The following is a 27,480-nucleotide window of genomic DNA, read 5'->3' on the forward strand; positions in this document are numbered from 1 at the left end:
CTGCTTGGGGAGGGTAGGTAGAGAGTTTGGGACTGAAGCTGTGCCCGGGAAGAAGGGAGGGGTGGGGAGAAGGTGTTTTAAGATTTGGTTTTATTTCTCATTACCCTACTCTGGTTCGATTGGCAATAAATTAAGTTAATTTCCCCTAAGTCGAGCCTGTTTTGCCCGTCACGGTAATTGGTTGAGTGATCTCTCCCCGTTCTTATCTTGACCCACGAGCCCTTTGTTACATTTTCTCTCCCCTGTCCAGCTGAGGAGGGGAGTGACAGAGCAGCTTTGGTGGGCACCTGGCCTCCAGCCAGGGTCAGCCCACCACAGTTTGACATGAGCAGCTCCAGCAGTGCTGGATGGCTCTCTTGGAGACTGGGACTGAAAATTACTGACCTGATGCCTTAGGAGGATACCAAAATCACCTTTTAGGTAAAACAAAAATGAACTCCATCAAAGAATCTAATCCATAAATGAATCTTTATGTTTTAGAAGGACAGTGTAAACAGACACTGGCTTAATGTTGTGAAATTTCAAGGCTGATTTCTCCCCTTCTCCATGAAAACAGCCAAACAACGATCCCAGATAAGGAAAATGTATTTCATACCTAACCGTAGTAAAAGAGGGGCAGATACCAAAGCTTTATGCCCAAGCTAAATTTTAAAAGAGGCATATGTAGACATTGACATGCAAAATTGTCAAGAAAATTTAAAATAAGTAGTTTCACTATTTGATAAGCCCATCAATATAATCTTCACTTTGATGGAATTTGTCAAAAACTCAGAATTCTTTTAGTAAATTAGTAACATAAATACCAAACATTTTATCAAAACACGAACCTGAAAGCAACATAACTTAAATGGTAGTGTGTTTTGTCTGTTAGACCAACTTTGAACTTTTTTTTCCCAAACAACAAAACAAACTGAAACCACAAAACTAAAACAAGTACCAATACGCTTTGGGATACATTTAAATCACATTTAAGTAATCCCAACATCTTGGATTAATGAATAGCAAAGCAACTGGAGACAGAACCAAGCCTGCTAACTCAGGGCTCCTAACAACAGGCAACTTAAACACAGTGAATGTACGAACACTGTATGCAACTGACAGCAAATAGAAGAGACATCAACTGTTGATGTCAATATAGGCCACTGCGGACTCCCCGGCACTGCATTTACAGGACGTATCCGCATCCAGAAAAGGCATCTCCTTTAACTCTCTCAACAGGGGTAAATGCACACTAGGGAAATGGACACATCATAGTTCATGTTGACTCCTGATCACAACATGCAGCTGAACAGAAAAAGACAGTTAAAAAAAAAAAAGGGCAAAACAATCCTACACACAAAATCCCAACTCGCGGGTCCTGACCTCAGCCCTAATCTTGCTACTCCCCTCCCAAGCGTCACCCAGCACACAGGCCTGTGCTCATTTCTGCTTGCAGCCTGGATGTGGCCCAAACAGACCCGAGTGCTCATTTTGGTATAAACAAACTACTCTGGGAGGGTCTGAAGGGACCACGGGATCTAGAATGGGGCTTGAGAAGCCGTCCTGGCTGGATAGAGGGTGCCATGCAGCGGGTCAGCATGCTTCACTGCAAAAGGCTCTTCCCATCTTGATGTTGCCTTTGAGGCTTTGCAACCCCCACTTGGAGGAAAAAAACCTGAGAGTTAAGTACAATTATCTTCAAACCTACTCTTCCTTGTAAAACCAATTACGAGTATTTGCATATACTGTACAGTGAACACCCCTAGCAAAGAGAAAAGACACCCACAAGATACTGCCCCTTTATTAAAGCTCTAAAACTATGAAAGGGGAAGCCGGAGTAAAAGGTAACAGCAGACCACGACAGTGAGAATTAGAGCTTTGTGGGGCTCCACGGAGAAAAATCACACCGAAAACCGGCCCGTGCGGGTCCGACACGGCTTCCAAAGCCGCCCAGCCCTGCCCGGCTGACGAGAACGAAAGACAAGGAAGAACGTAGCAGAGCAAGAAAAAACGGAGCGGAACGCGGGAGGAAGAGGGGGCAGGCGCGGACAGGAGGACCGACCGCAAACGGGGAGGGCGGCTCGGCCCTTTCCCCGCACGGCCACGGCCTGGCCCCTCCGCCGGCCCCACCCCCGCCGCGATGGAGGCCGCGGCCTCCGCCGAGGCCTGTCCGCCGCCCGCCCCTGACGGGCTCCCTCCCTCCCGGGCCCCACTCACGGCCGCGGAGAGGCGCAGCTGGTTGGGCACCATGGCGGCGGCGGCGCGGCCCGCCCGGCCGGCTGGCCGGCGGGGCAGCTGGCTGGGGACGCCGGCGAGGGCCGTGTCCGCCACCCGGCCCTGCTCGCCGGCCGCGGCGCTGCTCCGCGGGCTGCTCCCGCGGGCCCCTCCCGGAAACCGGGGGCAGAGGCGGAGCAGGGCCGCGCGGGGGCTGCCTCCCTCCGCCGCTGGCGGGCGGCGCGGCGCAGGGCAGCAAGGCGCGGGGAGCCGGCGGAGCGCGGCGGGGCGCCGGCGGGCGGGGGAGGGCGAGCCGCGCCGGCAGGGGAGGGGAGGGGAAAGCCGCTCATCATGTTTAGGGGCGAGGGGAGTCTCCCTGCCCGGGAACCCGGTGCGCGGCCCCGGCTGCGGCGGTCTCCGCCTCTGGGAAGGTAGGACTCGGCCGTAGCGGCTCTCAGCGAGGCTTTAGCGAACCCCTCTCCTCCCCGTCCCGCTTCGCCCCCGCACCACCCCCGGCGCTTTCGGGCAGGGGAGTCCCCGTTGGAGGAGAGGAGCTGAGCTGGGGCGGGGGGGGCGGCGGGGAGCGTAACGGCTCGGGCCCGGCTGCGGGTGCCGGGGGTGGCGGGACTCGGCGGAAAGGGTCCCTCGGGGAGGGGTCGCGGAGGCGGGGGTCGCTCTGGAGGAGGCCCCTGAGGGAGGAAGGGCCCCGGGAGGGTGCTCCTCGGCGGGCAGCAGCTGCCGGACGTCCCCGGGGCCGGGCTTCATGCAGTAGGTATGTGCGCTGCCCTCACCGCGGCACAGACCTCGTTCACGGCCGTATTAACGCCCTGGCAGCCTCGGCAAGGTAATATGTAACATTGATTTCCACATGTTTTAGCGGTTTCTCTTCTTTTCAATCGCATCTCGCAGTTAGAAGAAGGAAGAGCAATATATGACCCAGTTTCTCTGTGAGGACCAACGGCAACCGGGTGATAGAGTTTGGGAGCCTGTGGGTTGCATCAGAGAAAGGAGCCCTTTTAAACTAAAACTGTTTTCTCATAAGCTAGCAGGGAAATACAAGTCTTCAGCGTGATAGTCATCAGGTACAGCAAGTAGCTGCCAAGGAGTTGATATCGTTTCCCATCAAACATTAGGGCGCACAATACCTGAACCAGCATTTTGACTGCCGAGGTCTGAAATGCTGTAATCCATCACGGGTATTTTCTTCTGGACTGCCGTGTTATTGATTTCTGGGGTCTTAAACCATAGACAATACAGGGAAATTTTCAAAATTGAAATACTACTACTGTCATTCATTGTAATATCTAAGTTGTAAAATATAAGTTGTAGCTAGTCGCTATTACGCAGTAAGGCAATCATACACCATAGTTGACAGTATACCTCCTTACCTTGGCTACCGAATCTCAGTTTTAAAAGCAAAAGTATTTTTTCTCCTGACCTAGTATTTGTGTCACTTGTTAAGTTATTATCACTCTGACGGTGTCCCATGGAAAGGAACTGAGTGGCAATATGCTTATTGGAGTGTATGCAGTATTCTGCTGAAGTCCTACTGAATGTGGCCTGTTTCCTCTAAAGGGCAGAGACTCTGTTGCAAAAATGGAATTATCCTAATTAATAATTTAAATATCTTAAAATAAATAATGTATAGCCACGAAGCTGTAATAGCAGGCATCTTTTTGTTGTTCCTCTCTTACGGAAATGACAGACTGCTTTAGTGTGAATGAATCCTGACATGATTCTGGAAACTGGGCCAACATATCATTGATTATGCACTTTGAAGAAAAGTGGGAAAGGTAGAGGGAAGATTTACAATTCTTGAATCTTTTGGCATTGTGGTGTGGCTACAAAAGCCTGCATATAGGAAAAATAAAATTTCTGGGACAGAGGAAAATTCTGCAGTGAGTCTAACTATAGCAGCTGTTGTAGATGCTGAAGTTATTTTATAAGCAGTTTTTCTGAGAATAGCAGCTAGGTAATTTCATCTTACTATGTTATGCTTTTCTGATGTCTGACTGTGTTGCTTTCAAACATCACCTGACTGCATCTTATATGTGGGCTACAGTAAGCTACAGCTGGGGAAGTGGATCAGAAATGGCCTCGTAAATAAATTGGAAGTTGAAACTGGACCTGTCCTTAGCCCTTGGTATATGTATTATAGTTTGATCCTGTGGGAATATCTCCATAGTTTAAATCTAGCATCAATATGCTTTGACACCAAAAAGGACAGTTCTCTCCTACGAGTCCCACAGGACTGAAAGATATGGGGAAAAAGAAAAGAAGAGATGGGCATAACTCTTTGCAGGGTGGGAGGTGCTACAGTTTTAAGTTGGATTTCAATGATTGTACAACCAAACCTTAGGAGCACAGTTTTCCATTACAGGTAAATCAATCTATGGGTTAGCTGCTGCTGAAAAGAGCATTCCTCTTCTTGAACTGGCACTAGTGCTCGTCTGACCACTTCTGCTGAACTGCAATATTTAATTTTCTGCCAGTCTAGCTCCTCTGACTGTCCTGCTGTGGTGTCTGATGAGTAACAGTGGTGGTGCAAAAAAAAGGTTAGGGATGGGACAGGAGAGAGGGAGGAGGTGAGAAACAAGGGTGGCCCTTTCAGCAGCAGCTCTCTATTAGATCAGTTTAGCAGTAATGTGAAACTGTACTCTTAAATTACAGTAGCCCTGAACTTCATGGCCCACAAAGGAGACATCACTGTAGTTCTTAATTTACTCCTGCCCTAAATCTAGAAGTGGGCCAAGTATGAGACCTAGTGTATCCAGAAAGCTTAAGTCCGACATGATTTTAAAACCTTCAAGAAGTAGATGTTTTCTCTCCCAAGTTTTCAAATCATTGACATAGTCTTACTCAACTTTAATCACTCAGTTTTCTGATGACTCAGTGTAACAATTCCATAGAAAGTTTTGGGAAGAAGAAATGGAAATTTCTTCCCCCCAAAAGTCTTTCCAGGGATATTCTTAACAATACAAGGTAATGTCCATGATTCTGAAATAATCCCAGGAGTTCATCAGCTTCTCTGTATTTGCATTCATACTGTCTTTCTTCCAGTCACCTATGTAATCTTGGATCGTATTATGTAGACCATGAAGATAGCCTCAGTATGCAAAAAAAAAACCTAGACAAAAATTATTTAATTTAATTTGCCACTTTTCAGTCATCCAAATTCATTAAATGGGTGGTAAAACTGTTGCTGACATCAAGAGATTTATGAATACATATTGACTCATGTCATTTGTACTGGAGAGTAGAAGGTGCATTTTAACATCTGTGATATGTGTTCAGGATAGACCTCTGACCTTCTTATCATTTGGTGGTAGCATTATGTTTACTTAAGTAACCTGTTCATTTATTTATTTAATTCCCCCATATTTTTATGGGAGGTACTTTTATCAATATGTATGTACCAAAAGAAGGTATTGAATCATGGGGATGCAGAATTCAAGGAATCATACCTGGCATACTTACTAAGCTGTTCCTAAAAGCTTCCAGTATAAGAGATTTCACAGCGTAAATAGCTTAATCTGTTAACCCCTTAGGTATACAGGTTTTTTCCTAATTTCTAAGATAAATCTCCTTTGTTGCTACTTGAGATAATTTATTAATGCCCTGCGCTAGTTGGTACAGAAAGCAAGAATTGATCATTATTTGAATAACAAATCTTTAAATACTGGAAGACATATATGACCACAGAGTTCCCTTTTTGAAGCTAAAAAAATGAAAAGTACTTCAACCTTTCCGTATAGTTTCTGGGAACTCTTATATGTTTTATTGCTCTTTTTCAGACTTGAATTTCTCTCTTTCTAAGAAACACTAAGCATAACTGTTTAGTCCTTATCAGTATTTAGCTAGGAAGAAATACCTCAACCTTCCTGCAGGACATTATTGCCTCCTAAGATCTTCTGGTAAAGTTGCTTAAACTCAACAGCCTCTGATTTGTTTGATCAAAATTAGTTTGGTTAGCCAATTAAGAAATTAGTCCAATTTTTAATGAAGCAAATCAGGCAGCTTTGCCAGCAGGCCAGAAAAGGCAGCTACCACTGGTATGGAGAGCGTGGGCAAGGTGGTCACTGACAACCATATCCATTATAAGAGCTGTTTGCAGAGGTCATGTATGACTACATTTGAGTTTGATTATGAGAAAGTAACGTGGAACCATCAAGAATGCTAGTAAAATTGAGATTTATCTTGTCTAATCTTTCCTCGTTCTCTGTTAAGCCAGTGATTTTGTTGAAAAATGGGTAAATTAGACTTTCTGACATTATTTGACATTGGCACCTTCCTATATTCTACATGTCTATGAAGTAAGTTGCCAAATAATTTATTTTTATGTCTTCATAGTATGAACAGTCTCATGGCATCTGTCATGTTCCTGATTTTCATCTCCCTCTATCTGAAGCCCCCTACTAATTTGTAGAAAAGCAAGTAGAACTAAAAATGGACGTTCACGTATGCCAGTAACACCACATTCAGTAAGTGTAGTTCTTCTTCCTTTAGATGTACCTGTGCACAACTTTAGGGATGCACTGTGCCTCCCAACAAGCCCCAAGCAAGGTAGATACTTCAGTCAGGCAGCTGACTCCCAAGCCTAAGACTTTCTGACAGTCAGGGAAAACCAGTGGGGCTGTGCTGAGGGGCAATGGCTCACGCTCACCAGTTCCCATCACTGGGACTGGTCACTCCAGACTAGTCATTAAAGACTACCATCATTCTGTAATCATCTAGAGGTTATGTAAAGAGAGCAGGCTGTTGCAATGCATAGTTATTTTGTCAAATTCAGTAAATGGTATGTTCCACGTTTTTGGTCATACAAAGGATATCAAACATGGAGTGTAATTAGCCACTAGATGTCGATGTTGCTGTGCTAAAAGGCAAATGCAGTTTTATTTGTTTGGCTGATAAAGTAATTCATTCAATAAAAGCACTTCTGGATTAAAAATTTTTTCCAGTATAGAGTCACTTACAAAAAATATCAGCGACAAGCCCGTGCTATATCCATTATTTAGAGAGCAGCTGTGCTGTTTTATGCTATTTTGAAGTTGCAATTACCATTTCAGTGTGTAATCATTGTTAGAAAAGTGCCTTTGAAAAAATAGCATCTGATTGTTCATCAGTTTCCTCTCTTGTTCCAAAATCCCAGACCTTTGTATAAGTAACCGCAATCATTGTATTGCATTGTATTTGTTAATAAGATAAAATAGAGATAATAATATGATATCTAATCCTATTATAAGAGTATAGAATTTCCTAAATTCCAATTATCAGTGGAAATTTTCCTCTTAATTATTCCTGTTTAACACCATTGGAGATCAATGTCAGATACATCGTGTGGGGGCAGAATTTCTAGAACACTAAGGCTTCCAATATGATAAACAATTTGGAAAAAACTTGGTTCCTTTGAAAATCTGTCCCCAATTCTGTATAACTAAAGGCAGAGCCAACAGATGGTGGAATTTTAGAAGGCCATATGAAGTAGCATTTGACCCATGGACCTTTCTTATTCCAGGCTCCTGTACTTCAAGGGTGAACAAATCACTGCAAACCTCCACAACTACTTATTGCCTAATGTACTGTCAGACTTCACCTGAAGGTGGTGGTTCTGTTGGCCGTCTACAGAGTACTTACTTTGAGACCGAAGTTTGGGAATTAGTTTTATAAACACTAATGCAAAGCTCAAGAAGAGGACAGTGCACATCTTAAATTCCAGATTAAGTTTGTTCTGCTGATAGGATAAAAAAAAAAAAAAAATCAAAGGCTTTTATTAAAAATTGAGTTGAAACTTTCAGTTGATGTGAAAATCTCCTAAGCAGCAAAATACGAGGAAGTTGCACCCTTAGTTGATCAATTTGGTAAATAGAATCCTAGTTCAGGCCACAATGTTAGAAAATACAGCCTAACCTGATTTATTCCATTAGCTCCACCTCCTGTGGTGCAGATAAGGCCTCTCAACTTTAAGCACAATTCACAAAATTTTTTTGTTGCTGTTGGCAGAGGAGCAGCCTTAATCTTCATTATCATGGACTGAAGTAGTTTAAGTCATGCTCAACACTTTATTTGATGGTAGCATCACTTACACTCTTAACACACTAATGAATCACAGATACGTGAAGAACTGTAACTGTTTTAATTGCTAACATCTATTTTAGTTTTCTTGACTGTGACTACAGAATCTTACCATAATATCTTGAAAACCAGGTTGTTCATTCATTCTGTTGCAATTAAGGGAACACTTGTAACAACAACCTTGGTCCTAAAATTTCTGTGAACTTCAAAAAATATCATTAAAATAAACTACACCACAAGCCCTTGTTAAGATGGGTGTTGTAAATAATGCCAGTATGACCCTATGAAGACTAACTGATCCAGTTATGGAAATAATAAAGCAGACTTTCATCAAAAAATAATTCTTGGAAGAAACCTCCCATATTATCTCTAAAGTTTGGGGGTTTTTTTTGCAAAAAAGTAAATAATCTTACCTAATAAATCCCCTGGAGATATAGACTCCTGTCTAGTGTCCTTTAATTGTCACTGCTAGTGCTACATTTGTTGTGTGCAGGTAATTTCAGTCTCCAGAGCTTACAGTCTGGCAGCTCTGCTGAGAACAAAGCTCACTAAAAGATTACCCTTGCATGTAGGCATGCATAAACAAGTATAGTGACTTCAGCCTATCAAGAATTTAATTAAAAAGTAATTATCAATATGCACAAAATACTACTTTTAGTTTTATCAACCTGCATTGAAATAAGAGGAATACAGAAACTAACTCCTTGAACGCATTCCAGTTTTCATTTGAGGAGATTTTAGAAGTGCATTATGCTTAAATTCCCCAAAGTATGAACATTCTCCTAAGAGAGCAAAGAATGCTTAATCCTACTTTTATGTCTAGAACTGCTATGGTGGAAAGCGACTGATGGCATTCAAATACATAAATCCAAGAAAAAGGGAGATCTGTTTTTTCCAGTTTGATATCAGAATTATATAAGATGAAAAAATGAAAGAAAATAATAAGCAAGAGAAGGAAAATATAGTAAAGTGGAAATAAAAAACCCCAACCAACTGACAAACAAGCAATGTACTTGTTTTCTTTAAATTATATTGTTTCCCACTGGAATTATTTTGTGAAAATAAAAAGAATATGTGAGCAACATTACAGTTCATTGGACTTTGAAACCAGAGTGAAAAAGATACATATTCCCTTTTTTCCTGATATGCATTTTTGTGCATAATGTCTACCACGTATGTATATTCATAATATTCACTTAGGATGAGAATTGGGGGAAGGTACAAATCATTTACAGTTGAATGTATGGAATCAAAAGTCTTCTATATAAAAACATGAGTGACGAGTCACTATCTTCTGAGTCATAGAAGCAGTTAAGCACTGTTTGTGTACCTAGTATTCTAGAAAACCTGGAAAAGAAACGTGCCTCAGAGTCTGAGTCTAAGATATAATGTAGTAGAGAAATAAGTTCTCATTCCTATATACGTGTTCCAGCAACCACCTGTTTTTTTAGAGATGTGTTGCATCTTAACCAAAAGCTGAGATCTTAATCCAGGAATCAAGAAGGTCAGTCCTGCAAACTGCACTATGCAGCTGGTCAGGCGTGTTCATCACAGTGTTTTCCACTGGTTGTCCTAAAGCTAAGGAAATATTTCATAGCAGAGGTTATTTACAATATACAGTGGTTTAGTCAACTGTTTGGAATCTCACAGATAGATTTTAAAAAATAAGGTATAAGAGGCATAATGATGACAGAATCAACCCTCATTTCACCTTATGATTTCAGTGGGAGTAAAGTAGTACAGTAACTGCATGTAGAGGCTGATAGTATCTGGGTTGAGGTGATCAATAGCTGATCATTCAGTGGAAACTGAAGGATACAGGGATATAAAGAGGCTGCTCTGAGCAGTGACGTAGGATGAATCTGTAAAAATTCCTCATTTTTTTTTATGAACATGCTTATAGAGTACTACTGAGAGACCTAATTTTTCTGCTAGAACTGACCTTTCATTAGTAAAAGTATACTACTGATTGCCAGATTTTGGAAATAATAGGGGTTATATTTCAAATTAAATACAATTTTGTGTTATTTTATCACCAATATCATTCAGACATAAAGTACTGAAATACTATCTACCTTTCTATTGAAAGTATTGCCAGGATACTATTCAATCCATGGCACTTAAGTGGAAGGGGGAAGATAACTGTCCTAAATAGGAACAATTAGTCTAACTTAGTTTCAAATATCAAGTTATGTTACTTATAGCCAGCAACACTGAGCTTTGCAATATCCACAACTCTAGAAGTAAAAATGGCAGACTCAAAAAACTGCTGAGGAAAGCATCTATAGCAAGTAAAAAGAAATATTCCAGCTTGTACCTTGGGGGAGATCTGGCTATTTGCTGAAACCACGTTCAATTTGCAAGCAATATATTAAAATGTTAAGAGTTATGTATGTACGTGACTGCCTTTCTTGAATCAAAATAAAACATAACCACATGAAAGATAAGGGTCAGGATGTGAAGTGAGATTTGAGTGAAAAAATATTTCCTTTAGCATATCATGGAATCTTCTCTCAAGTTTGCATTACACTGTCCTCAAATACACAGTTCTTAAAAGATGGACGGTATTATTTAAAGTTATGTTAGGATCCATTTTAATGTATTTTAATAATCTTGTTTTAGTCAGTCTATGCCACTCTTTCCCTGTACAACTAACTTTTATTTGAACCTCAGCCTTAACAGAGTCAGTATTTGGCAGGTTTCTATAATCGGAGTCTGTTAAGGAAAGAGAAATATATTTCTGACTACCTCATTTATCTTTGATATGGTCATAATCATCCACAAGTTTTAAGAACTAGGAAAATTGATATTTGGAGATGAAACATTAAGTTCAGTTCCTAATACAGAACTCCTGAAGCATAATCTTTGTCATTCTGTTGAGCTTCAACTTTTCATAGTAATTGTCTAAAATCACCTAATTTTTTAGAAGTTTAACATAGCTGAGTAAGTTTAAGGTATTCTGTATACAGAAATGAACCTGTTTTATTACATGTTTGGGAGCTAACCTATACTGTGGAATAACACTCCCATGTTTCTAGGTAGGAGTTACTTTAATGACCAATATTTTGCCATTGCAACTTTTCTTGCAACTTGCCCTTTAGCTCATGTACCTTGCCTTCAGATTCAAGATCAGATTGTTACCACTTGGAAGGATTTTACTACATTATGAAGGAAAAGTAAGTCTTATTCAGATGCTTGCTTATCTCCATTAATATGATCTTCATCATCCTGTAAGGATGCAACCAGTGATATTCTCCTAATGTAGAAAAGTGATTTCTGAAAGCTGGAAAAGATTTTAAGATGCTTTTAATTGCAGAGTATAGAGATAACTACATTCTAGAGACAGTCCTCAAAACTTCCACGTCTTCAAGCTTAACAAAATCTTTCCTATGATTCCAAAATTTTTGTCAGACAAATTTTGAAAACGTAGGTTTCATAACTTTAACAATCAAACGACACTTATCTATAGCACACTTCACTGTTTTATGCAGTATATGAGTTGGAAAGTTATGTATAAGCAGTTTTTCACTTGCACTATCCATTAGATTGTAGACAGGAAGGTAACTTCCAAAATTAACATTAGCTTTGTCAGCATTGTCAGAGGACACACTGCCAGAAGTTCAAAACAACAGTATGTAGTACAATTTTTTTATGTGGTTTCATTGCTGTCTTGAAAGTAATCAAATAGATGATGAATTGTCATCCTTTCAGCTCTGTAGTGAGAACAACTAGCAAAGCATTTTGATGTTTTCTTACTTGGAGACATCACTGCCTGCAGAAAAATATGCCCATACAACAGAATATTAAATTGTTTTCCCAGTTTAAAAGAAGCTAATGTGCTATTAATATATGAAGGTACTGTTGTACTGTGATCTAACATTACAGTATGAAAAACAAAGCCTTGAACTTATGGTGACATGATGATTTGTACTGATTTGCAGTTCAGTGCAGTCTTAGAACAGCACAAATACCCCAACCTTGGAGCCTGAGAGTCTTTATGAAAGGGCACCGCAGCCCAGGTCACAGATAATAATACAGCTGCTCGTCAGCCACATCCATGCGGATCCTCTATGTCCTCGGCAAAGAGGGATTTAGCTGTCTTCGTAACATCACCCATTCTGAATCTATAGCAACCCTCCTCTAATATGCAAAGCTATTTTTGGCATCAGGGCAGCCTTGAAAACAGCAGGTAAAGCATGAAAAGCATGAATAAGTGGTTGTGGTACTCGCCTGTGAATAGAAGCTATATATAGGTCTTGAGAGAGAGATCTTAATGTATATAAAGTGTATATGAAGGGAGATCTGCCTCCCTGAGGGGAGGCAAAGGTGTCAGAAACATGGCGTAGAGCATTATTACTACTTCTGACCTGAGCAGTTATCTAAAAAGTCATTATTTCAGATTGTTCTGATTAGGAAAATAAATTGTTAATAGAATCAGATATCTTTGATTCAGTCTTTATTTTCAAAGAATGTATAGCATTCATTTCCCTGAGTGAAGAGCAAGCTGAACAGCTCCAAGGTCTTTTCAGCCAATACCTGCTCCAAGAAGTTCTCTAGGGATGTTTCTCAGGTCCCCCTTTCCAATGCCGGGGGTCCAAGATACCAGTTTCTGTGATGCCTCTACTGCTCTCTGAGTTCCCACTCCTGGGGTTTTTTTTTTTTTTTGTCCTTCTCTTTTTCTCTTATATATTCATCCATTTGCTTCAAAAAATGCTTAGGAAGAAAAGCCACATGTGCCTTTGTTTAATCAGTAGTGTGTGCCATTTATTTAGCTGGGGAGCAATATTGCTTCATGAAGGAGCTTATTACTTCTTACTGATGTATTATATTGAGGCTGGGAATTAGGGCCCTCCAGTTTTAATGACTCTGCCTAAATCACAAGGGCAGCAACAGTGGAAACTTGCAGATGCCTAAAAGCAATTGGTGTCTAAAAGAAAGTCAGCTGTATGGAATTTGGATTGTTGTCTTAAGAGAAGGGATATATAGGAAGCATTGTAAGGTCAAAATGTGAATGTTATCATAATCAAGGTAGGGAAAATCCTTTAGCTTCTGAGCAGTCATAACTAAAACATGTATCTCTCTGTTGCTATGAAAATTACATTTAAAACTACAGCCAGTTCTTAGATAACGATGTTGTGTTGGTTTTGCTCTCCTACTGCAGAGGGAGAGAGCCAGCAGCCAAAAGAGCAAATCTTTCTTAAAGCTGTACTGAGTAAATAGCATGTTGGCATATGAGCAAACAGATGTGATGGACTGCTTCAGCCCTCCAAAGTCTCCTCTGCAGGGGGATGTGGTTTGTAAGGAAAAGGGACTGGGGAGTTCAGCTTGGTGTGGTATCTTATTTGATGGAGGATGTGTGCTGGGCTTGTGCAGTGGCGGTGTGCCCACCATAGGGTGGGGTGTTAGGCAGATCTACTATTTGCTTGAGGTAAAAGGGATTAACTCTTACCGAAATAAGGTATTTTTCCAAATATTCATGAATTGTTAAGAACAATAAAAACATCAGTAAAATACACTTGTGGAGCTATCACCAACGACCCCTTAAAATATTTCAGCACTGATACAAATCCCTGCTTTGTAAAGCATTTTGATTAGCAATGATGAGACAATAATACATGTTTGATGAGGCATGTCCTTCTCATTGTGCAATTCATTATGTCAGTGGCATGCCAGCAAGGCTTTTACTTGAACTATTTCAGTGACTTCAGTGGTGCTAAGTTTTCTTTCATTGTGAATTATTCAGGATGTAGAAACCTTCTGTTTTGAACGAGTTAAGATTCTCTCCTCAAAAGCCTGTTATCTCTGCCATGTAACAAATAAATTTCCTATGTACATTGAAATAAATAACATTTAGTTACTTTTTTTTCTGTCTGCAAAATGAAAAGGAAAATTAAATATAGGTTTATAAAGATTAGAATAATTCCGCAGGGAACCAGTGCCATGAAAAAAGTACAGAAGGGCAATGTAAGATAGCACAGGTCAAGGAAAGGATTTTATAACATGCCGTCTGTTTTTAATTAGCATCTTGGCAAACTGGAAGAGCTCAAACATTTTTCCATGAAGAAATGTATTATAGACTTTTCTAGCTGCCAATTAAATGGCATTTAGCTACAGTGACAGTGGTATGTTGTTTTGGGTCTGTAGAAAGCACTTGCTCATGATAGAAAATCTGGGACATTCTGTTTCGGATACAGGCTTCTTACTGGACTGGATTTTCTATCCCTCTGTATTCTTACTGTAGGCATGAAGGATACCTCCTATGAACAACTACTAAATGAATAAATAGTGCAAGGGGCTGGCAGAGCGGAGATCATAATTGTCAAGTGTCAGTTTGTATACACCTGTTAAGGGTCTGTCCTCCAGTTAGGTGGTAACTTCTAAACAATGCTAGCTAAATACTAGGGCATTTTATGAGGTTCATATTTTGTCCTGTTTGGTCCAGACTGAGGTATTTTGTCACCAGTTCTGTCCTGTGGTTCATTTAAATGTTTGTGAGCATTTGTAATATGAAACCACTCCTCAAATGTGTGGCTCCCTGTACATTTTCTCTAACAGCGAAACCAATGCTCCCTGCCTGCTCGTGTCCTCAGCTGCTTGTTCTGGCTCTAGCAATTCTTGTTTTGTTTTGGAAGGATTTGGGCTTGTTCAGGGTTTTATTTATTTTTTGTTCTTTTACCAGATCATTTATTTAATCCACTTTAGACAGTAGCATTAGAGCCAGAAATACCAGTAGCGAGCTGTGGAAGAGGGTAGAACCAAAAACCCATGGAAGAGTGGTGAAGAGAGAAACCATCCCATTAAGGAAAGCGTTGCACAGAACTACGTTCTCAGTATCACCGCGTCAACTTCTTCAGAAGTCATGAGACCATTTCCAATTACAAATTAAGCATAGATTCTCTCAGTAGTATCATGCTTTTAATGTCTGATCAGGCTATGTAGGGAAAATAAAAGGCAAAAAGTAACTTGCATATTTGACCACAACTTTTCCTCCCTGAGAGGTTCCTATAGAGGGCACTTGAATCTTGCGGTAGGATGCATGCTAGGTGGTGAGTCTGATGTCAGTTCCACTGAAGTGGAGGGGCATGTTTGGCTGAAAAGCGTCCCCATTTCCAACCTTGCACATGTGAGATGTTGATCTTCCCAGAGTATAAATTAACTACAGGCAAATTTTCTTGAAAGTTTTCTTGAAAGATTGAGAAAGTGTAGAATTTCTGCAACAAAGTGAAAACCTGGTGTTCTTTTTTATTGTTTCCTTTCTTAATACTTCCCTCTATATTAGGTGTGGTCTCAGTTCCTGCTGTGAACCATGAAGTAGCACAGCTTCAGGTATCTTTGAATGGGGCTTTTGTTCTCTCTTGAGCTTGTATGTTTGCTCTTTTCATTTCCCTTCCAACTCTAAATATCCATTGTCACCATTTTCAAAGCAAAACACAGACAATAGAAACAAAGCCAGAATTATTTGTTTAGGTCTGGAGAAAAGTGGCTAGTATTTAGGAAAGCAGTTAACTTCATGCTACTGAATTGTGTGCTGCAAAGTATACTGCTTTGTAACAGAGCTTATGAGCCTTTTAAAAACCTGAGAAAGCAACTGGTCCCACTCTGCTGGAAAACAGAATACGGGAGCTAGGGAAGTAGCTGAGGAACCCCAGCTCTGGGATTTATACAAGCATCCAGTCTCATTTGGAGGAGGAGGAATAGACAAACCCAGAGGAAACTGAGCGACAGTACATAACAAGGTCGATAGGCTTTGTGGGGTCTTTCTCATAGTGAAGGGCCAATCCAGTAGTTGAGGTTATGTCCATGTCTGACCTGAAGGACGATTAATGGATTTTTCTGTTTGATAGTTTGTCCTGTTCTTTTTCTCTAACTTACAGAAGGTAAAGCTACCAAGGTGCAGCACTTATTTGCCTGCCTTGGAAGAGAGTCAGACCAGCATGATGAACGAGCATGCCACAGAACATCTAAACACATTTAACGTTAGCAGTATTGTCAAAATCAGCTGCTCAAAGATGATGGATTAAGTCCTTAAAATTTTGTGATACTGGTTTAGAAGTCATGTGATATCAAAACATCGTACATTTTGGATACTTCATATCTAGCTTCTTAGCCTTTATCCCTCTTAGTTACCTAAGAGGTTGGATGAGGTGTCCTCCCTAGGTCCCTCCCAGCCCGAGAGCGCCTTTCAAAAATCACAAGGGGTAGAAATCCTATAGCTTTAAAGTGTCTTTTAAGGTATTTTCTAATATTCTGTACTATTAAAAAACCTGTAATTGAAAATAAAGCATCAAGAATCATAAAGATGTCAGAAGTCCTTGGTTGTAACAAAATAAAACCTAAACATAGATTAATTTTTCCTAGCTTGTCTTTGGATAAAATACATTGTGCATCTGTTTTTTTTAAAGAATGACAGTTCAGGTAACAGTACACCTCTCCTGACATACTATTTGTCATTGGTCAAATTCTGGTGTACTTAAGCGAGCAGTCCTAGAGCCACCTGCACACTCACCAGGATATGCCTAGTGGAGTAGGTGTTCTGCATCACCACGGAATTTTGTCCATGAGAGCTAAGACCTCACTCTTCAGAGATGATCACTTCTAACTCCACGGTGAACTGGGAACGGGCTACTTTATGCAAGGGAAAGGAGACCACCCTCTGAGTTTTTCTTTCTGCTGAAGTTGGCAGCAATTAAGTAGCCATTTCCTCAGCTTTTTGACACAGGGACTGGCCTGGTTGGTCTGCTTTTAATGAAACTCTTGTGGTGTGATCAAGAAGGATATCCGTAATACGGACCTGTATAGACAGGACAGGGCAAAGTCAGAAGAACTTTCCAAATAAAAAGTTCTGGGCAGCCCCGTGATCATTCCCAAGCGAGTCTGTGCTATGAGCTGTTGTAAAGGCATCTCGAGTTTTATTATGCCTAACCTGCAGAAGGCCTCTTCCTGGCAATGGCTCTTGGTGCCAGATCCACCAGGAAGCATAGTCTTTTCAGAACTGTTTAGAATTCACAAGACTTAGTTTTGTTTATTGAAAGTGCAGCCTTGGTCTCAGCTGCTTTAAATTTGCCATTTGCTGCAGAATTTGTTAAAAGGGTGGCACTGAGAGAGCGAAAACTCAGACTCATGTTTGTAGGAGTCTTTGATCTCAAAATCCTTCTGCTCCAAACACAGTGGTAACATAGCAATGACAATGTTGTGTTCTTTAGGAGACTCATGAATATTGGGGTGTGAATTGGACTATCGTGCATCCGTGTGGTATATTATGGGCTTAACACCAAGCACAGTAAAGGTCACTGAAGTCTCGCCATCGCCATCAGTGGATTTTGGATTAGGCCATTTATGTGCAGGCAGCTCATCCCGAGCATAGAAAAGGCAACACAGTTTTCTAAAAGCAGGATGATGTAAAGGATAACTGTGACAGTGTATGTATCTGCAAAGGGAAATGTAGTGAGCATGAAACCACAGGAAGCTTATTAAAATTTTGTCATATGTTGGTAATGAAAACATATTGGGTGAATGCAAATATAGTCAGTGGAGCAGAGTTAATCCCTCAAAAAAGTATTAAATCTTTTTAAAAATTATTTTTGGCTCTATGTTCTGACTATTTGTGTTTGCTTTCCTCAAATATTTTAGCAGACAGGTTTACTCATAGAATTATTCACGTTTTAACCAGATATTCGAGAATTCTTGCTAAATATGTGGTTTTAGTAAGTATTAATAATAATAAATGCATATGTTTGCTCTAGAAACCGAGCCACAAAAGTTGTGCCAAGTCTGACCAAAGCACACGAGGAATGGTAGGTGGTGAATACCCCTACTGACAACTAGCGAAAGCATCTTTAATTTTGACTGTCACATACCTGCACCAAGCTGGTTATTAGATGGTTGACTATTATTAAAAATTGTTGTTACCAAACAATTTGGGTGCATTGGAAGAAATAAGCTGTTCGATTCTCACCGTTTAGCATGACTATGTGGGAAGTAGTCAGCCACTAAGGCCGACTTAGCTCTGGTCAAAATTAAAAAGGCGAAATACCAGAGCACATCAGTGAAGTGCAGGAAACGCTAAAGCCTGCCCTGCTTGGGGCGGCGGTGGGTGACTCCCCGTCGTGACAAAGAGGGCTCCGACCCTAGGCGGGCACCGGCCGAGCGTGGGGAGGGCGAAGGGGGAAGCCAGGGCGCGCGCCGCCCTCGGGGGCTTCTCCTCACGCCGCCTCTGGCTAAAAGGGAGCGGCAGGGCCAGCGCGCCGGCCGGCCACCGGCAGCCGCCGGCCGGGACCGGGGCCGGGCCGGGCCGGGCAGCGGCGCGGCGGGTTGCCGGGATACCGGGCCGCCCGCCCGGCCCCCCGCGGCGCGGGCGAGGGCAGCCCCGGCCGGCCCCGGCAGCCCCGGCCGCGGAGGGGGGGGGGGCGTCTCGCCGAGGTCCGTGCGGGGCCCCGCCGGCCTGCGGGGTACCGAAACCGGGGCGGCGGCGTGTGCCTGCCCGCACGGGAACATGTCTGCCGGCGAGCACCTCCGCTCCACGGCAAGGTGAAGATTTTTCAGCGAAAACGTCGTCCAATGACGAGGAGCAGACCGAGTAACGCAAGCCACGGCTCCCTCATCCGCCCTGCTGGAACCTTGCCGAAAGAAAAATAAATAAATTTTGAACCACATTGGGCCTAATCGGTACCCGAAACACCAGCGAGAGCGAGACAGCGAGGACCTAGAGGCAGGCGCCAGGCTGTGGGCGCAGCAGGCTGTTGCCTGCTCCGTTAGCCAGAAAACAAACAGCCGTGGCATAGGTAGAGGGTGAGCCAAGTGTTGCAATGGTTGGAGAGCAGCTACGCCACTGGAAATCCACACACCAGTTTGTTTTTAAACTACTACATGGCAAAGAAATGAGGTGCTGAGCTTGGCACAGAAGGACCCTGGAAAATGTGATTTACACCTCTCTTTCGACGGAGCTGGTATAAATATTCATAATATTTGCGATTTTGGAAAAAGTGGTTGTTTTGGCATGTAGTTTGGAATAGAAAACTAACTTCCAGGCCGTTCTCTGCGTGGACAAAACTGGAGTCAGGTTACTGCTCTAGCTGCAGAATGTGCTTTTGTTACCAAAAAAACGCTACAGTGCAAAGTTTTCAGGAGGTTCACAATGTGGCTGGAGTATTAACTAAAAAGAAATGCCTAAGTAATTGATGGCGGATAGCAGTGAATGAGCCGAAGGAAATGAAACGCGGGGTTTTACCATCAATGGCAAAATATTGCCATGGCAATGGGTAGCTTTGCCAGGAATAAATAAACAAACAACAACAGGCCTCTTCTCTTTCAGAAAAAAGTTAGAGAATTTTCTGTTCTCACCTCACTGAAGTCTGTGCCTTTGGACATCTCGGAGGGGAGAAGATGGTGTACCCTACTTACGCAAGTCCCACAAATCCAGCTCCCTTCTCAGTTGTACAATTAGATCATTTCCAGAGCAAGGAGTAACCTTTATACCCAGGGGAAGGCATTGACACTTGCTTTATAATGATTTCAGTGCTTTGATTACTGTATTTCTGTACCATTTTCCTACAGAAGGTGGTAGGGCTCAGAAATAACGCAGCTCTGTGTCATTCCTAGTTGAAGTCAATCCTGCTTCAGGAGAGACTGCTGACAGGGAAGATTTTCTTAACAGCAAAAACATGGGCCCGCACTTAAATTAATAAAGAGCTTTAAAAAAACACACCGCAGAGGGCGATGGAGCTGAGAAAGCACGAGCTGCCCTTTCTTCCGCAGGCACAGGTGCCTGGCGGGGAGCGTGCTGGTGCACAGGCACCAGAGTCGTCTCCTGGCAGGGCCTTCGGAGGTGGTCCTCTGCCTCTGAAAGTTTTCTGGACATTTCTGGCCATCCCCAGTCCCTCAGAGGATGCAGTCCCACCACCAGGTGTGAGCTCTGTGGGTCTCCTCTCATCCCAGGGAGGCAGACCTCAGCCACCGCCCAGGCAAGGATTCAGCAGCGTCAGGGTCCTGCCTGGTATCTGCCCATACACTGAGTTTCTGGCAGTTTTGCAGGCTGTTGTTCCCCTTTGCCATCTTTCACCCATAGCATATGAAATTCCTGCTAGGCACCCATATCTGGGTATGTGCTTGGGCCTTGCTGGCATTGCTCCCGAGGAAGGCAGACATGGCCTGGTGCTGGTCTTGAGATTTCATGGCTTGTAGGGTGGGAGCAATGGGCCAGAGCCAGGTGGTCATGTGGAATCAAAGGAGGAGCAACCAGAAGTCAAGAGACATCTCCTCTTCAGGAGGTCAAGTGTCTCCTGGTGAGGAGTTGGCACCTACGTGAAGGAGCTAATAGTGAGCATGACTGTATTAAACTTCTGTACCATCGGGTAGACCCTAGTAGGCTTTGTGATCTGTGTAACGTAAACAGTGCTGCCAGTCTGGTGGGGAAGTGTCAAGACCTATTAAAGTTCACAAAACTCTTCTAATAGCAATCCTATATTGGAAAAAAAAATCATCCCATATGGCTTTCCGGCTACTTGGCATTCATTAGTTTTGTCTTACCATTCTTTATGTAATAACACTTAGGTGCTGCTTAAGTTCCCTATAAAATATTTAATGTAGTTTACTGTAAAGTCTTCTGGCTGAGGACTGTATCTTACAGAGTATTCATACTGCACCTAGCACTAATTTCAATTGCAGCCTCCAGGCAGTGTTGTAAAGATTCATTATTACTATCAAGATCTGTCCCTACCCTGTCACTTTTCAAAGAAGGTCCATTCTTAACTACAGGTTTAACATAGCTGGCCTTTAAAAAACAATTTTCTTTTTTCCACCTAAAATGATCAAACCAGTCTCCCAGCAAAGAAATTTTTTAACTTGAACTTTTAATTAATGTTGTCCATTTTGAACGGTGCTCCATCGACTTTATTTAACCAGCTCAGAAAACATGTAACAAATAAGAATGTTTCTTTTTCTAAAAAAAAAAAAAAAAAAAAGGCAGTTGGAGTCTATTTTGCATGAGAAAATATTTTCTTTAGGAATGACAGTTGTAGGGATTCTCTCATACATTGTAATATTTTCCATGTGTGGCAGCTTGTTTTTCAGTGGTACAAATATGTGCAATAAGGGCTAAGGATAAAAATTAATCTAACAGCTTTTGCAGCAATGCTTTTGATGGTTTCACTCGATTTCATTTTCCTGTGGATACTGCTGTTAGTTCTGCTGCTTGCAGTATGTGAAGCATAATTCTCAAAGGTTCACGAGGTTGTAGGGATCCAGTAAGAGATGACTGATTTCTCCCCCCACACACATACACTCCACCCCACACCCACTCACCCACCCACCAGCAAAACATAATGCTGTACTATTTTTGGTAACAGGGAAAGGGCCTCCCTGTGAAAACAGAAAGCAGTGTATTTCTCAGTTACATCACTTTGCAATCTAATGCTGTGTTGTGCTCAGTGTTTTTGTGGTGATGCAAGTCTTTTTTTTTTTTTTTTTTTTTTTTTTCTTTTTCCCTTCAGCCGGTTGGATTTTCCCCATCTTACAGCACCTCGCAGGTCTCTTCTCTGAGCAGTACGTTGCCTGAGTGAGTGGAAACATACAGATCAGCTGCAGGTTTCTGTCTACAAAAACAGAGTGAAAGAGAACGAAAAGGGTTGGGAAAGCAGAGACAAATATTGACCTGGACTTATAGAAAGACATCCAATGGCTGAATAAAGAACCCCTGTTCATGTTTTGGGATATTCTTTCAACTGGCTGGAACGAGAGCGGATCAAAAGAATGGGAAATGCCAGCAGACCCTTTAGAAGAATTGCTTATTTCTTATGCCTTTTATCTGTGCTTTTGCTGACTGAAGGGAAGAAACCAGTGAAGCCAAAATGTCCTGCCTGGTGTACTTGTACCAAAGATAATGCTTTATGTGAAAATGCCAGATCTATTCCTCGCAGCGTTCCGCCTGATGTTATCTCACTGTAAGGGCTGTAAGCATTTGGTTATTTAATTTATGATTTAAAATTAACTAGGATGTGTGGTGTTTTCAGTGCATACGGAAGGATGCTTGCTGCAGGGAGTACCTCCAGCATTCAGAATCATCAGCTAATGTGTTAAAATTGTGCTGCATCCTTGAATCCTGATTTTTACATCTCTTTCATCTGTCTGTCTGTCTGTGTATGTGCACACATCCCATTTTATACCTTCTTCTATACTACATGAAACCTGTAACAGTCATTTTTTGGGTTTGGTTTTTTTTTCACTTATATAAATAAATTTCTCTGTGATGACCATATCAGTATTATAACCACAGATATATGAGAAGACTACATTAATATAAGGTTGTTTTTTTCTTCCTTCCAGATCCTTTGTGAGATCTGCTTTTACTAAAATCCCAGAAGGGAGTTTTTTGCTCACACCATCTCTGCAGCTTCTGTGAGAAATATTTATATGATACAATTTTTGTTATGAAATGTATATGTATCCATAAATATTTTAGAAAGGGTCTCAGTATTAATTTTCTAAGAAACAGCAAGAGAAGATTCATTAGATGACAAAATACAAGACTTCTTAGCAATTTGAAAGATAGTGCATGTTTAATTTTTTCAAAGTGTATCTACTTAGTATTTTACAAGGCTATCTGTTGTCAGTGCTCCTTTGAATGATTACATGCTGAAGCTTTCAGTGACAGAACGTATGTTATCTTCATTATACTTTAATTAACATTACAGTAGGGACTTGAGCATTGCAACAACTATTGATGTTTCTTTTCTGCAGTCCTGGGGCCTGATCACAATATAAAGCTGCCCATTTGCAACTGCCGCCGACTGTGAGCTCAGAATCCCTCAGATCAGGCCCTTCATTGCAGTGGGACAGGTCCTGAAGTCCTTTTCCATGTAAAATTGCCATTGACTTCTGTGGAAGTTTAGTCACTTCAGTGGGAGTTTTGCCTTCGTAGTGCCTGGATTTGACCCTATTTGTTATTTCATGTTCTTTGAAAAAACCACAAAAGTAATGAAGATTTTCTTTCAATTAAAAAAATTAAGCGGTTATTTCAAAATGAAATACTGCCATTTGGTATACGCAGGAAGAGAATATTTTGGGATGTTTAAATATTAGATGCATTTCTATATAGGATTTTCACAGGCTCACAGGCTTTCCTAGAAATGTGGGCATACGATTATATAATTGCAAGCTATACAGAGGTAGAGGGGGTGTAACCTGAACTGTTTATAGTGGATGTGCTGCCGGCCTGACACACACCCAGATTTGTCTCAGAAATCCGGCAAGACGGACTCCCTGATGTGATCAAAATCAAAATCAGACGTCTGTCCCAGACTGACTTCCCGTGGACTCTAGATGTGGTCAGAGGTGTAATGTTGATGTATTGGAGCCCTACGGCTGTTAGATTAAACTGCTGGTGCACCGGTAGCTGAAGCCCTGACCCTAGCTGTACTCTGCTACCTCAAGTGGAGCTGATAAGGAGGTGCAGACGTACTGTACAATTTTGGATACAGGGTAAATAGGTAAATGCAGTTACTATGGAAACCTAAATGCTTTTCCATGGTGCTTTATTCCGGAGAAGCTTTTCCCAGGTGGTCACAGATCACAAAAGGGACACATTTCACATAATTCCTGCAATGGGCCTTTCAAAGGAAAGCAAAAAGAAATAGCAGCATTGGCGGAGCTTGTATCTGAAGAGAGTGAGTAGGACATCATCTCTTTTGGGTACGATACACCACCTACACTTAGCGATCCTGCTGCCAGGGAGGCAGAATTGGGTAGGGTGGAGTAGGACAGACACAGTCATCTTATTTTGAGTTATTATAGCGCCCGGCACAGTGGCGTCTGGCAATGGCTTATGGCGTTTTGGTAATGGTAATAATTTGCATGTTCTGCCATACACTGAAATGCATGTTCTAAGCTGCTGTTAATAAATGCTGCAACAAAAGCTCTAACCCCAGAAAAGCTGCTGATCTAAGGCAAATGACTCCTTAAACACGGACCATAGGAGCAGGATTGTATCTGTGGGGCCAATACTCCAGATTGCATGGGGGAAAGAAAAATTTCCACCTTTGGCAGAAGGCAGTAAGGGAAATAAGAATATGGAAAACTCAGGTTAATTAAAAATTACAGGAAGTTTTAGCTTTGCATGATTATAGCTATATCGGTAGGTTTAATTTAGCCAACAGCAAGATTTAGCAGCCTATAAGTATTTCTATGTAATAGTCTCCAGCATTACATTTTTAAAGTCCTTGGTATCTCCAGTATGCCAGTCACACATTTCTGAGTGTGGAACATATCTGCAACTATTATTATTTACTACTATTTTTACTGTAGCAGCGGCAATGGCCTCTGGAAAAATCATGGTCTCATGCTAAACGCTACTTGTGAGTCCCAGGCCAGGAGAGTTTTTCTTCTCGAATAGTACGGATGGTATCCTCTGTGCTCTTCATGTGACAACAAAAATAGGAAGAACCTACACAGCTACAGTAACGTGCCAGCAGCAGTGTTCCCTAAATGTAGAGAAAAACTCCCTGCTCTCATCTCCAGCACTCATAACTCTGCTTATCAGCAACGTGCTGAGGGTGCCCTTACAAACTGATGACATGAAATTCCATAGAAAGAAGGGGGGTAATCATGGCACCAGGATCTGTACGTGCTAGCAGCGTACAGTTCCTGCTAAGCAATATAGTCCCTAGCTACAGTGCAGTATCTTCAGCCTCTGTCCCCAGAAGTAGCTAGCCGGTGGGTCACAGATTAAGCAAATCTGGTGTCTGAGGTCAGAGAGTGGGAGAAAAGCCACTTTGTGCATCAAATACGCGTGATACAGCCATTGGGGAGAGGTACGAGATGGGAGGCAAATGAGCTCACCAAGTGCAAGACCTGTGCTATAAGCCTGGCAATCTCTAAAATAGCTATACTGTTTAAAGAGATACCACCCTGTTCTTTAAATTACAATGAGGGTAGAGTGCAGAAAAGGAAAAATTATCCAGTGAAATCACATCAGAAAAGTAAAATTAGTTGCAGGCAGCAGATTTACTAAATTGGTCTTCTGGTTCAGAGATTTTACAAAAATACTTATTTTCTCTAAGTAAGAGAAGTATTTATTGTTTCTAACAAAAAGGAAGAATTTTTTCTAACAAAAAGGAAGAATTTCCTGCTTATATTTTTCATACATAAAAAGGAACATATTTAAAGTGGAAAAAGCACAGTCTGCAACAACCAAGCGAGAAAATAAATTAACTGCAATTTATTCTTAATGCAAACTTCAAAATAAGAGATTAACTCATTAAGCGTATTAATTCATACTTGGAAATCTTGCATTCCTGAATGCCTAAGGATGTCAAAGGGTAAATCTATTTATCCATCAGGTCCAACTGAATAAAATATAGATGTGCATCTAGTATTCCACTGGGGTAAAGTTCATTGTACTTGACAACCTTCACCATATTAAGGGTGTGGCAGTCCAGAGCTGAATTAAAATGGAAAAATGCAAACATGGCTGTTAAGTATAAACAAAGCTAGAAAAATCAATGCTAGTCCCTTTTAATGCTTACAAAATTACATAAAATTAAATGTGTTGCTGGTATTTTTACTGCTAGATGGATGAAAAATACATGCACACACTAAGAGCTATCTCCAGCAGGTATAATGTGGTCTTAAAACTAATTCTGATTTGAACACTGACTAAATTAAGAGATTTTCCATTTTTTTCTCAGTAACTTCTCAGTACCCTCAGGTCAAATATGCTCACAAGTTTAACTTGTAAATTCAGGGATTTTCCTGGCTGTCAGTGGTGCAAATTCAACCTGATGTCTAACCAGCTAACCAGCTGGATACTTTCCCTATGTTGTCATCAAAAGTAAGTGTTCTTCAAGACAATTTAGGCCTCTGTAGTACTTGAACATTTCATTGTTGTTCAACTATGTCTCCAGTGGCACTTGTACAATCCCATTGTTTTACTGGCATGATAAACCCACGTTTGCATCCCACAGAAGTCAATGGAATTTTATCAGATGGCCCCAGTAGGCAAAGCAACGAGTTGTTGGGTCCTTCCCTTTGCACCAGGCTATGGTGCAATATATCAGCCTTACAATACTGTAGTGCTTGCACAGACAAAACCGTGAAACCAGGCAGTGGAAATTTGGCCTGCCATGGCTTGCTGAACCATTTTCTAAAGATGCTAATAATCTAATGGTCTTTTGTTTTGCATCTCTCTACGCAGGTTGTTTACATCCAACACTTTTGATGTTATTAGTGATGATGCTTTCATGGGCCTTCCTCATCTAGAATATTTGTGAGTGGACAAAAGTATATTTCCTGGCATTATTGAATAGAGTGGGTGGGCTTCCAAGTTCCAGGCATTGCTTTGACCAGAATGACTTTACGACCCGTTACAGGTTCATAGAGAACAACAGCATTAAGTCAATTTCAAGAAATACTTTCAGAGGACTGAAATCTTTAATTCACCTGTAAGTAAAGTGGTTGAATATATTACTTGGTATATTTAATACAGTAACTGAACCACTGTGTTGTTGAATTTCACATTTTGATATATAGCTGTTCACATTTGTTTAAGCGGTATTAATAGTCATTTAATTAGAATGTTAATCTTTGTGTTTCCACCAAAGACTTCTGAACTGTGGCGTGTGTAGAAGGCCAGGACCAAAACAGTTTCCAAGCAGTACACGTTTGGCAGTAGCTCCCCGACTTTCTCTGCTCAGAGCACTGGGGATTTCCAGCTGAGCACGTAGGAGCAGGGGGAAAGCGGGATGGGTCGGGAAGCTTGGCACTGATGAGGTGAGTCCCATTTTGGGACTTGGAGAGGAGGAAGGTGGGAGCAGTGGTCAGCACCGAGGTGCCGTGGTGGTGAGAGGCTGAGGGGCGGACACACACCTCTTCCCAGGTGCCCCAGTCTGGCGTGGATCCTGGAGAATATTACAGCCATTCCTGGGACAGGCCACCACTGTCTGTACCCGTGTCCACTTCAGCCACTGACCGTATCCAGCAGAATTTGACCAAATCAAATTTGAAAATTCCCACCCAGAACAATTTTAAATGGAAGAGTTGCAACAAGACACATCTATTATGACTTACTGATCCACTTCTTCCACTTAACTGTAGGGCATAGCAGCCTTTAGACTCCACAGGATTGGCTTCAAAGCCCTGCACTACGCCCTGTCCTCTCCTGGACACCAGCAAGAGCATCCCACGGTTGGGATCTGTCACGCGCTGACACCAGGGTCTGCTTAACAT

At 41.8% G+C, this 27,480-nt stretch overlaps 2 protein-coding genes across 7 annotated transcripts in view; one reads left to right on the forward strand and one right to left on the reverse strand.

Moving 5' to 3' along the window:
- The window catches only part of LOC115348490 (protein FRA10AC1), a 28,748-nt gene extending 26,385 nt beyond the window's left edge, over nucleotides 1–2,363 (reverse strand). The window contains exon 1 of the mRNA XM_030031275.2: nucleotides 2,197–2,363. Within this exon, the coding sequence (XP_029887135.1) occupies nucleotides 2,197–2,229 (33 nt within the window). The 5' untranslated portion in view covers nucleotides 2,230–2,363. The remainder of the gene's footprint in view (nucleotides 1–2,196) is intronic.
- Nucleotides 1,406–27,480, forward strand: part of LGI1 (leucine rich glioma inactivated 1) — a 35,986-nt gene continuing 9,911 nt past the window's right edge. The window contains exons 1-6 of one of the 6 annotated variants that reach the window (XM_030031269.1): nucleotides 2,528–2,624; nucleotides 3,103–3,275; nucleotides 21,753–22,202; nucleotides 22,585–22,656; nucleotides 26,450–26,521; nucleotides 26,625–26,696. In XM_030031269.1, coding sequence (XP_029887129.1) covers nucleotides 22,012–22,202; nucleotides 22,585–22,656; nucleotides 26,450–26,521; nucleotides 26,625–26,696 — 407 coding nt within the window. In that variant the 5' untranslated portion in view covers nucleotides 2,528–2,624; nucleotides 3,103–3,275; nucleotides 21,753–22,011. Of the gene's footprint in view, nucleotides 1,661–2,513; nucleotides 2,625–2,864; nucleotides 3,038–3,102; nucleotides 3,276–19,961; nucleotides 20,581–21,752; nucleotides 22,212–22,584; nucleotides 22,657–26,449; nucleotides 26,522–26,624; nucleotides 26,697–27,480 lie in introns of those variants that run through there. The other 5 variants (XM_030031270.2, XM_030031268.1, XM_030031271.2 and 2 more) reach the window with 5 other exon arrangements.

This window comes from Aquila chrysaetos, chromosome 11 (genome assembly GCF_900496995.4).
Source record: "Aquila chrysaetos chrysaetos chromosome 11, bAquChr1.4, whole genome shotgun sequence".
NCBI lineage: Eukaryota > Metazoa > Chordata > Aves > Accipitriformes > Accipitridae > Aquila > Aquila chrysaetos.